The 12301-nt window shown below is 38.6% G+C and overlaps 1 protein-coding gene across 4 annotated transcripts in view; it reads right to left on the reverse strand.

Moving 5' to 3' along the window:
* rock1 (Rho-associated, coiled-coil containing protein kinase 1) overlaps positions 1-12301 on the reverse strand; it is a 30789-nt gene that overhangs the window by 12832 nt on the left and 5656 nt on the right. For all 4 annotated transcript variants that reach the window (XR_008602944.1, XM_023295300.3, XM_035941533.2 and 1 more), the window contains exons 2-10: positions 7298-7379; positions 5215-5315; positions 4939-5076; positions 4602-4777; positions 3102-3186; positions 2745-2889; positions 2497-2635; positions 1830-1921; positions 394-553 (exon numbers count right to left, since the gene is read on the reverse strand). Coding sequence is in view for 3 of the 4 variants with exons in the window: in XM_023295300.3 (XP_023151068.1) it covers positions 394-553; positions 1830-1921; positions 2497-2635; positions 2745-2889; positions 3102-3186; positions 4602-4777; positions 4939-5076; positions 5215-5315; positions 7298-7379 (1118 nt within the window). In the remaining variant the exon portion in view is untranslated. The remainder of the gene's footprint in view (positions 1-393; positions 554-1829; positions 1922-2496; positions 2636-2744; positions 2890-3101; positions 3187-4601; positions 4778-4938; positions 5077-5214; positions 5316-7297; positions 7380-12301) is intronic.

The raw sequence follows: 12301 nt of genomic DNA on the forward strand, positions 1-12301 counted from the left end.
TAATCACAACAAGACAATTAAAAACCCCGTTAAGTGTAAACTAACAGCTGCCATTATGTCTTCAACAAAAAAAAGTATATACTAAAATATGTGGGGGAAAAAAATGCATGACATAATTATGGCCAAAGCATTTACAGACATAGTAAAGAGTTTACAGGTGTGTGACGTTTCCTCTAAAATAAGGTATTCAAACAATGTCTACTATGAAAAATGGATTTGTACCCTGAGAACAGTGCCGTCTGTGGAATGCCCAAGTGTACTTCATACTAAGATGTAAAATGCTGCATTGCAGCAAAAGTCCTGCATTTTATTCATGGAATTATGTGGACAAGGAACCAATAATTGTGCAGATTGATCATAAACATGGTTTGGAGTGAAGTCTGGCAGACTTACTGTTGATTGCTGTAATAGGTGAAGCCTACAAAGGGGAGCTGGTTGCCCACAAAGGCCTTTGGTATGGGAAAGGTCTCCTCTTCTCCCCGATCCTCTTCGATGTCATCAAAGTTACTGGTGTCAATGTCACTGCTCAGTTCAGGCACTACAGGTGCAGCCGCTGCACAAGGTACAAGGGTGTGAAAGATTCATGAAGATACAGGGGAAAAACTGCTACCACGATACATTGTATATAATAAGTCACACTCCCAAAAGTCTGGGCTAGTCTTTCAGCACAGGGATCACCTACAGTAAATATAAATCTAAGTTAATAATGTTATCCCATATGATTTACGTTGTGTTTATATTAGTGAAATCTGGAAATGCCAACAGAAAACGAGATGATACTTGTTTTTTGGCATCATAGATGCCACAAACACCAGAGATACTGGACAATAACAACAATATATGGAGTGGCAGCGGAACATGCAGCAATAAGTTCACTGCAGCTTGTGGAAAACACAACATGCAACCGTCATCGTCATTCTGTCTGTCAAAAGACAGTCTTTTGTGTGATGGCATGCTGTGTGTGCTGCAGTTTTTTGTTTTTTTTTTTTAAAAATGAGAGTTGCTATTGTGTCAGAAAAATACTAATTTGGTGGATTTATTTTTTAATATTGAATCTGGAATGAGGAATTGTGGAATTCCAAACGTCTGGCATTATGAAATCACTAGAAAACAGAAAGAAATCAATCGTATAATTTTAATTCAAACTGCTTAGAAATTTAAATGCAAATTTTTAATATACATAAAAATATTTATTTAATGTTATAGTCAGTTAAACCCAATCAAAATGCATTGTGTGGGCTGTATTTATACTGCCTACAGTTTTCAATGAATACTTTCATCTGGCATAACTGCATCTTCATTGCAGATTACAGCAAAATAGAGAAGAGATACAAAAACAAGCATTTCTGTTTTCTTTGCAGTTTTTTTCATGATGACTTCTATTTGGAACCTCTTTAAAACAAGGGAAAGTAGCGAGCTGGCAGAGCTGCTCAGTCACTGAAACAAAGTGCTGACTTCAGCGTAGTGAAGTATTAAATATAAAGCCACTAAAGAACTGAGTACAGCTACTGGATTTAGCCCTACATTTCTAATCTCTCTCTGCTTCAGTGTCAATCCCAGCGCATTAACACTTGCGTTGAGCTGCTTCCCCATTGTTGGCCTCAAAAATGCTGGGCTGCCAATTATTACTCTGAGCAGGAATCACGTTTAGTCTTGGAGGGGATACTGAATGAATGGCTCGTCTACAAGAATTTCCTGCAACTGTCTGTAGTAGGTCAAATGGAAAACATGATTACTGGCTACATGATTGCAATAACAGTTAGCAGACTGCCAAATGTAATGGGAGTTGTGAAAATAATCAGTAATCGTAGCAGTGAAAATGTTCTTACTCTCTCTGATATTCTCCCATGTCCACTGGTCATTTTTGAAGAAAGGATGTCTCTTGATCTCATCTACACCATTGCGGCCAAGTCGAACTTCCCTGCAGGGGTCAGGAGAACGTACATAGTTGGAGTGTTAATATTTTCTAGAACACTGTGTGGTATTTTCATAACAGCACTACAAAATGCACTTTTTAAAGTTGTCTCCAGTGAATTACAAGAAAATGGACTACACATCATGGGAACCAATTCTTGTTTCTATCACTCTGTAAGATAGTAGTTCTATTATTAAAAATATAACCTATCCTATAAATGTTGATCCTCAAAGCTGAAAAAAAAACCCTCCTGAACGAAAATGAGATTTTGGATTAAGGCTATGACATTTAGAGTGGAAGTAAAATTGATTTGGTTGCAGTTTAACAGAGCTCAAAGGTGTTTTTCTGGGCTGAAAATTCAGTCTTTTGTACTACAAAGTTATGAGGGCTCAGAACTGCTGGAAAAACTAACACAAATTCAAAAGCCTACACAAAACATACTATATTTACTGTACAAAAAAAAAGGCTGATTCTGAGTGGGTCAGGTGGAACTTTTTCTAGATTAGGTAGCTTTTATATGTAATGTCCCCTTAGATAAAGGCCCTTTTCATGATCCAACACTTAGTCTGTTGCTATCTAACCTGTCAGTCAGAAAAGCACAGATGAGATTCTTGGCATCATTGGAGATGTCGCTGTCATCGGGGAAGGTCAGGGCATTCTTGTGGTTCATAATTTTACTGTAGGTCCCGACCAGCGAGTCTGCATAGAAAGGAGTATCGCCTGTGCACAACACAGAATCATCAGTACCCGATATGTTCACCTGTAATTTTGTTTAAAAAAAGAAGAAAAAAAAAGGTGGTTTTTCAGTAAATTCTTAATCAAAACTCACCGACTAGCATTTCATACAGGAACACGCCCACTGACCACCAGTCACACTCTCTGCCATAGTAGCCATCTCCTCCTTGGGATTTCAGTACCTCAGGCGAAATGTAGTCAGGAGTTCCCACTGCTGTGTCGCATCGTACCATTCCATCCTGAGGGATGAAAACATTATTAATATCATCACAGGTCCTGTATTTCTATATAAATAACTACTCCCTCTCTATATTTCTTTTTTCACAATAAATTAGTGCATTGGACATTCTCATAAGAAGCAAAACCAACATTTTTTTTAAATAATAAAGAATTAATTTTCATCTATGTGGTGTAATAGGGCAGCTGTGTTAAAATAAATTGAATGTGATACCTTGTTCATTTTCATGCAGGTCCCAAAGTCTGCGAGTTTTAGGTGACCTGCTTTGTCTAGCAACATGTTATCAGGCTTCACATCCCTGAGGATACAAAATCATAGTTGTATCAGTACAAATACATAATAACAACACATATATATAAATGCACGTAACACAAGGCACCCTGTTTAAAAAAACACATCTGCAGCATTAATAAGCTTCAGCTAATGGGAGAACATAGCACAGAATTAGTTTTCCCACAACTGCACCTGTTAACCAAGCTGAGTGTGTAAAAAAGTATCAGGATTATTATTATTATTCATTTTTTTAAAAGGTAAAACAGATTTACAACCAGCATCATGAAAGTGACCTAAATAGAGAGATAAGATGATACCAACTATAGCTCATTTAATGCCTAAAGTTCATTTACACTACAGATAGTAAAATGCGAATATACAAGTTTTATTACTCTGTCAAGGAGGCGGAGCCTCAGAAGGAGTTATGTGACGATCGGCGTTGATTTGTCTGTTTGTGTACAGAATTACTCAAAAACAGATTAACAGATTTGGATGAAATTTTCAGGGAAGGTCAGAAATGACACAAGAACCACCTCATTAGATTTTGACAGTGATGCGGCTTATAGTCTGTATCCATGGATTTGTTCAAGATTTCTGTATCATTGTGAGATAGCAGCATGACGTCACTGTGACTATGACTACAAGTGAACACTACGTCAGCTGCTTGCTGACAATCACATAATTGTGATCCTACTACAAATCAACGGCTGTAGAATTATCCATCGGAAATGATACAAGAAACAATTGAGTAAATTGTGGGGGTGTTTCTGAGTCCCATCAATCAACGCCGCCTGCTACATATTTAGGTGACGTGATTCGGTATCCGTACATAACGTACACATGCATAACACACACCTGTGCTCAGTGCAAGGTCATTTTGTTTGTGGGTATATCTATATTAAATGCCATGATTTCTGCCATGAATTTTTTTTCCAAGATTTCAGCTGTCAGAAATGATACAACTGAGCAGCCTTGGCAGAGTACTGCGCTCTTTGGATGCTTTTATTGTTCTAGAATATGAATTCACAAGGAATTTTTTGTTGGAGTAGATGAAGTTTCAGTTTCAGAATTTTTTTTTTTTTTAACACGCAATAATGCAACATGCCAAAAATAGAAACACTAGCAACCAGCAGGACTACTTCCTTACCACAATACCTCTTTAGAGGTACACCACACCTTCTAGATCCTAGATACATGTCTCACAGAACTAAAAAAGATAAATTATTTTACACGCTGGCTTTGGATGAATCTTTAGAGATACTTCCAAGCAGAGAATAAAACTTTAACGATTGCCTCACAAAGACGAGAAAGAGGAATAGAGGAATTCTATTCAAAATTAGATAAATATTTTAAAAAATAAAGAATGCCTTTTTTTTTTTTTTTTTTTTACTGTAGCCAATCTGAAAACCAAATAGGGAAAAGACAGATTTGTAGTGTCACCTGTGAATGAAGCCCATGGAGTGGATTCCATCCAGTGCCAGGACCACCTCCGCTGTGTAAAAGCGGGCCCACTTCTCTGGGACGTCATAGTTGCTCATCAAGTTCACCAAGTCGCCACCAGGCATGTATTCCATCACCATGTAGAGGTAGCGGTCGTCTTGGAAAGCAAAAAAGAGCTGTGGAAAGAAAAAGAGTGGGAAATAATGAGTGAAAAAGAATAACCATAAAAGAATTGTTAATTTTAAACTCCTATAGTAAGATTTATGGGCATGTGGTCTTTATGAGTAATATCATAACAGAATAGCTAGGTTTTAAATGCTTCTCCACCACATCATACCTGCACCACCCATGAACTGTTGGCAAAAGCCATGATGTCCCTCTCCTCCCAGAAGAAAGCAGAGTCTGATCTCTTGATCATCTCAAACTTGCTCAGCAGCTTCATGGCATATACTTTGCTTGTGGCTTTGTGTCTTACCTGAAAAAAAGACAACCAAGTGACAGTAAAGTCAGACTTATTCATGCATTCTTCACAAACTTAAATTGTTCAAGTGAATTTGTTAAATTGTTTATATATTCAGTGCTATTCAAAAGTAAGACAAAATCACATTCTTACCAACTGCACCTCTCCAAATGCACCCCTCCCAATAACTTTAACAACCTCATAGTCCTCTGCTTTCATCCGTAGATCCCGGATTTTACTAATGGTCTCTTTGTCTGGAAACAAAAAACAAGCAAAGATGTACATTAACAGTAAAATATAGCTATACGCTGCTCAAGTTTTTGTATTGACTTTTTAGAAAAGACATCCTCAGCTTCATGCAGTGAAGCATCATTGTCAAAGGTGGGTGGCAAAAATAGAGACCGAGTTAACACAATGTACCTCTCAGATACCCAGTTTATGCTGCTAAAATACAGTTACTGGTTGCTGGGCTGCATTTTGTATAGAAGATTAGCTCACAGCAACCCTGTTTTCACAATCTAATATCATCTGGGAGTCATTTAATGGCTACATGTCACAGAAGCTACTTTCATAGGAACATTCAGACTGTTGGCAAACAAACTAGAAAAAGTTGACAGTTGTTGCTGCACAGCTGAGATATGCCGTTTAGGGAAAGTTTGTTGCTTACTGAGAATTAGCCTCTCCCTGATGTAGTAATTCTACATCCCCTAGGGGAGACAGTGTCCACTATTCAGCCAAATTTGGTCATAGTTGTGCTAAGCGGATAATTTTCAATTCACATGGGTTACAACTGGCACGGGAACCCATGGAAAAGGAGGGTGTGGGGGCATCCGAGTTCAAGCGCTCTAAAAATAAAAAGCAAGTTCTAATTTATTAGAATAAGAACATTTGTGAGTCAGTCATTTCCACTGTAAGCATAGGCTCTGAAGATCTTAATGCCAGACAACCGTAAGGGCATGTAAATCACGCTTAGAAAGGGTACAAATAGGATTTTAGGTTTCTGTTACAGAGAATATACTGTGTGTATGTAGGATTATTTTCAGTAGGTCTCAGTGTACACACAGTAGAGCAATCAGTTGATCTGATTATGGTGCAAAGCACAATGCATGGGCAGAACTCAAAGTAAAGAGCCCTTCAGGCAACGCGTGCTGCTGAGGACCAGTGTCTCAGTAGACAACTAGTCCATTAGACCATATCCATCAATGCTTTACACAGAAGTATAGGACCAAGAATAATTGAAGAGATTCCTAATGGCAGTTTGTGCCCAGGGGCTTGTAGTCGCTTGGGCTGATATTCAAATATGAAACACTTCATTTTGGTTTTCTCCAAACTAATAAAATGCTTTAAAAATAGTTCACAATGCAAGAAAATTCACTACAGAGACAAAACAAGATTTAGCTCTTTACAGTTTCAGCCAAAGCAGTCTATGCATTTCTACAACACAGAGTACACAAAGAGACAGCTATTACTCCATAAAGTCGGCCACTACACAATCAATGCCATATATGAGTACAGATCTCCATAGATTTCAGGGTAAAGTGTATTTAGGAAAGAAGGAAAATGAAGGCTACAAATTATGCTACAAGGGGGAGGGAGAAAATGCTGTTATAACAGAAAAGGAAGGAGAGGAAGAGTCAGCATTTGTTGTTTAGCTTGATTTGGTTATAGGTGTTTTAGTTAAACTGTATGTTGGTCTATATGTAATTCAGTAAATTAAAGACATGTATATCCCGGTGTTACAGCAATGCCCCACCCCCACCTCAGACATTGCTGGCTCTATAAGAACAAGTTCGAGGATAAACACTGCAACATGACGGTTGCCATTTCTTAGAAATGCATTTGCAGTGAATTGAGAAGAAACACTAGACTTTTCAAGTAAAAAGAGAATTATTTAGCATTACTACCAGCCAGGGATAGATATTTTTATGTGTAAAACATAGTTATAGGAGTTATCCAGTCTGAGGGCACTATGAAAAAGAGGAGCCAACCTTGACAGGCATCATGTGGGTCACCAGCTATTTATGAAAGCCCCTTTGTTGGGGCCACTAAGCAGCAGACACCTATTGTGTCCAAGCCCACATAGAGGCTGTGACCCAAAAACAGCAATCTTTTCTGAGCCTAGCCTTATACCCGTATGTAGCAAGGGTCTGCAGACATAAATGGTTGAAGTGAAAGACATGGCAAGATCAATGATAAAGGAGACCACAAGGGAAAACGTACGATGTGAGGTACTTACATCTATTCAAGAAGTTGTCAATGCTCTTGTTTTTCCTCAGGGCAGGGAAGTCAAGGTCATATACCAGTGCATCCAAGCCATCCTGAAGAAAGAAGAGAAGGGTTAATATCCAGGAAAACAAAACTACAGTTTCTACAAATCCACCAACATCATAGACAGTATGTGAAAAGGAAAAGCCTGTGCTGTCAGGCAATGACTTTGCCTGAGCAGAGATTTTTGCGCAAAGGTAGCAGTGGGCTTCTAGTCTGGACTACATTATTTATGTTAAAGAGGGTTTTAGCTTACAGCAAAAAACAAATGTCAAGCATTCATTGAAGGACCTCAAATGACACTTGTTTATAAAACTGGAGTGTTGAAGCACATTTTACATGCCGCCCGACATAGATAGAATTAAGAATATTTTAAATTCACAAAAATATTGTTGTGAACCCCTTTAATTCCCTTGAACTCTCTTGCAGGAAGAAAGTATTTAAATTTCATGGTGTCTGTCTAAGGAATTAAAGAAAAAATACTCTAATCCGAAACTCACACTCACTAAAAGTATGCATATTGAAGAAAGTTCAGGGACTTCAGTCGACTACAGGCCTGACACGCATGTATGAGCTATATAGGTGAAAGCCAGTAAGCGAATATGTGGGTGGTAAGGAGTGTTTTAACGGCTTTGCAGTTCTGCAGCTTGTGTAAAACATATTTGCATAAAACATAGCTAATGTAAAAAGTAAAATGTAACTGAAAGCTGAATTTCCCCTCCCAGTTCAAAGGGTTTTTAATGAAAGAAATTTGTAAATGAAAAACATAGTGAATATAAGAATAACCACACAGTGAGTTCAACTGTACGACTTCACTGACACGGACTTCAAGTACAGAAGCTATGCCCACCTCACCAGTTCCTGACCCTCCTCAGTATCATCACAACAACTTGAAAAACATCATCTCTGTTAGTTATAAAACAATGTTGAGAATTTGGGTATCAAATAAAATAAAGAAATCCAATACATAGATATCCTTTTAAATAACATGCAAGGTACAATACTGGAATTCCAAGAGTTGTAAACAAACAAAGAAGCTATCTTGCCTCAGGCTAGGCAGGAGCACAAGTGCCACGGGCAGGGTTTAATCTAATCTTCCATAATCCAGAATAGCAGAAAAAGGACAGGCACACCAACACTTGAACACTCGTACTGCTTTGCAGTCCTTCAAGCAGGTGTGAGCCAGATGTTAAAACTGAGCATTTGTGACACTGTCACAGGTCAGCTAGTCTGCATTTTTGTCTCAAAAGGGGGTACATGTTACAACTGAGTTGCTATTAAAATGTAAAATAGCCTTTTCTTGTTGACATAAGCTACATCTACGTCTGAACTCACTATCATAGCAACAATCTTGTCATTCCAGTGTTGTGAATTTGTTAATAACACATTTCTTTTTGCATCTCTGAGCAAAGCAATGATGACACATGGTGAATCAGCAGCTCAGAGAAGGCAAGGAATCCTCTTAAGTAACTCTGCTGCTTCTGCTCAACAGTGGAGGTCAGGGCCATACCCCACTATGTGAGACATAAAACAGGCAAATGCCCTGCAGGATGGGTGGAAACAGGGAAAAGGTAGATGGGAGGGGTGGAAAGGAAAATGGGAGGTGGAGAATGGTTGGTAGGAAGAACAAAAGTAACTTAGAAGTTTACAGAATATGGGAAATTAATGGGTGGAAAGGTTGTGATCAACAGACACAGCCATCTTCAGCTCAGCTTCAAAACTTCAGGAGAAGGCATTCAGGGACTATTTACACAAGACAGACCATAGGCTGGGAGAATGGGGGGCCTTGTTCGCCATATAGTATCCAGCCAGCCTACACTGGGAAAAAACGCTGAAGAACTGAGTCCTTCAGGACCCTAATCACAAGGCTCTGTGCTCAGCAATGCACGTTTGCATAACTTCCTGCCACAGAGAACTCTGGACAGCCACAGTAACATTCCTTAACAGGACTGTACACGTCAGAGAGCTATTTTAGGTATGTGGCCAAACAAGTTCTCAACAAAAAGTGAAGGAAGGGAGAGGAAAAAAAACTATCGCAAGTACAGAGTCACATAGTGAGCCTTATTTTCAATCAGCACTAGTGTTAAACACTATGACGGAAAGGCGGAGGGAGTGGAGGGCTGGTACATGTGGGGCTGGCTAGTCCAATAAGAGAACAAATAGAGGAAAAAACAAAGAAAAGTCACACTGACAGCCATGCTAAGACACTTCCAGTGAAACACCACAGCAACAAAGGAGCTAGGTATAGTAAGAGCAAAATCAGACTGAAGCATAAGCTAAGGAACCGTGAATTCATTTGATTTGTAGAATAAAACTGGTTTAAGAAAACAAAATGTGCAACATGAATTGAATTTATAAAAGCAAACATGAATAGCACTGGGTCAGTGAGAAGAGACGGTCACAATTTTAAATTTGCATCTCTGCTCTAGCATCATCTCTCCTCACAGAGGGAAGGATGTGTCGAGATTAGGAGCAGCTGTGTTCCGAAAGACAGAGGTATTAGGAGTGGACATATAACATAAAAACATCTATAATGACACATATTAATCTATATTACAATACATAGTAAATGAAAAACAAAAAAATACTTCTGAATAAATTGACTGCTTTTGGCCGATATAAAATATTTGATACATGACAGTAACACAAACATTATATTTAATCCAATACTGCCATAATGCCATACTGTGCATTGATTTGCATTAATATTTTCAATGACCCTTCTAGGCATTCTCTATTTAAGCAATAGCTTGATCAGTATAAAAAGTAATGCAAAATCTCTACCTGAAGACACATTTCTAACATCACAACACCCACTCCTAAGAAGTGTACTTGAATGTTCCACATCAGTGTATATTCATCGCAATTAATTGAACTTGAATTGAATTTCCCTTGGGATTAATGAAGTATCTATCTATCTATCTATCTATGAAATGATTCCTCAGTGTTTAACATTTCTACATTTTGATGAAATTGCTGTCACATAAACACAGACAGGGTCCGTAGATTCAGCAGATAAATATAATTAAGTTATCTATGGTGACTGATTTGTGATCATCAAGATTGTGGGTCAGTGACCAAACATCTGCCTCCGTTTTGGTTTTAGCTATCAAACCACTAAGACGCAGTAGGCAGTAGCACCAACGCTAAGAAAATATGAGGCTGATGTTGCAGACAAAGCCTTTTCTTAGCTAGTAATTCAGAGTAATTTCAAGAGGTGAAACTGTTCCTAGATAAGCACTTCTACCACACTTTTTGCAGCTGTGAAATTTCCAAGGCCTCATGAGTTTCTGTCTGCTTTCCAGGCAAACAGAAGGAGAACGGCATGAATGTGTAGCAGAAATAAGCAGTGCAAAATGGAAAAAAACTAGTACAGTGCAACTAATACATCTAAATTCTAAATGTATGAAAAATACAGTCTTTAGACAAAAGGCAAAAAAATGTATGACAATATTTATTTGCATCTGAAGAGCTCCTGGGATTTTATGCTGTTAAAAATGGACCATATACGATATGCTGGCAATCTACCTTATTTGAAACTGAGTAAAATCGTGCATGTGATTTACTGAGTGCAACATGTGCTGGGCAGTAGCAGTCCACAGGCTATGTTTCATTATGTGGCAGCCTTGGGAAAAATTGCTAGGAAAACAAACCAGAGCTTGCAGTTCTCCCTGTTATCCTATTTCTGCTGATGCTGCTCCAGCCAGAGGGCGACACATCCCTGGGATTACTAAATAATAATATGAAAAACCATCTCATCACCATATTAATGAAAAGTGGTAATTATGTAAATAATGCAGTTATATAAAATACAGTAAGCCAATGGTTGGCATTACATATGGCAATTATTTCTTCTCTTTCTTAAGCTTTAGGGGAGAGAAATCCACACAACGCACAAGCTCTTTTCCAGACATTAAAGTCTGAGTTAAAATTTCCATGAGAGACTCAGCCACATCATCCCTTTCTGCATGCCAGCACAAGGCATGTGGACTGGCCTGAGTTGAGCCCTACTTCTCACTTCCTTTTCTGCCACCTCTTCAAGACAATATGCTTTCCACATGTGAGCAATTGTGCAGACAGCCATTCAGATCTCCGGGCAAATAAAGGCAGTTCCACTGCAGGTCGTGCCCATGTAAACACAAATGTGATCATACAAACCAATGAAGCTATTCAAAGCATGAAATACCGCATTGCTTCCTCACTGGTAACTCTCAGGTATAGGCAGTCAGAAGGAAATAAATATCTAAGGGTACGTTAATTCAGTTGGTGCTCTTTGAAACCCACCAGTGAGATTTTCACTTCAGTTTTTTTAACTGAGCACTCTGTCCAAACTACTTTTACACACTCCTGTTACAGATAATATCTACTGACAGGAAATCCCACTTACCTAGAAAGACTGCATATCTAACAACTCTACTGGATAAATGGCAATGACAGTGAACCCAGGGGTGGCAAAACAGGGGCATTCCATTTTCTTATGAGGTCCCAGTGAGCAAGAATCACTGTCACAAATGCTTTCATGTGAAAATATAATTGAGTTATTCCAACAGTGGAGAACATTCACGTGTTTCCACTGACCGAGCTCTGGATTCTCAAGCAAAACTCTGCTTTCCTGACTGTACTGCCCGGGATTTTTAACCTGAACCCAACAAATAACCATCCTATTAAACATCAGTTCATTTCATTTCAATCATTTTTGTTGGACAGGAGTCACAGAGCTCTTTGTACGTGGGACAAACTAACAGGGATGTAGTCCTTAAGATAAAAGAAGTGCAGAAGGCCGTAAAGTTCAATGGGTGAATAAAGCAAAAAAGCAATCCATTAATAAAAGACTGCATCATTTTTAGTGTGCATTCCTGCACATAATCAGTCAATTGAGGGAATGCAGAGCAACAAATAGCTCAGCCAATTGTTGTTCCCATAACTGAAAAGCTGAGGAGAGCAGTTTACAACTGACAGCCCTGAACCTTTGTGA

Source organism: Amphiprion ocellaris, chromosome 10 (genome assembly GCF_022539595.1).
Source record: "Amphiprion ocellaris isolate individual 3 ecotype Okinawa chromosome 10, ASM2253959v1, whole genome shotgun sequence".
Taxonomy (NCBI): Eukaryota; Metazoa; Chordata; class Actinopteri; family Pomacentridae; genus Amphiprion; species Amphiprion ocellaris.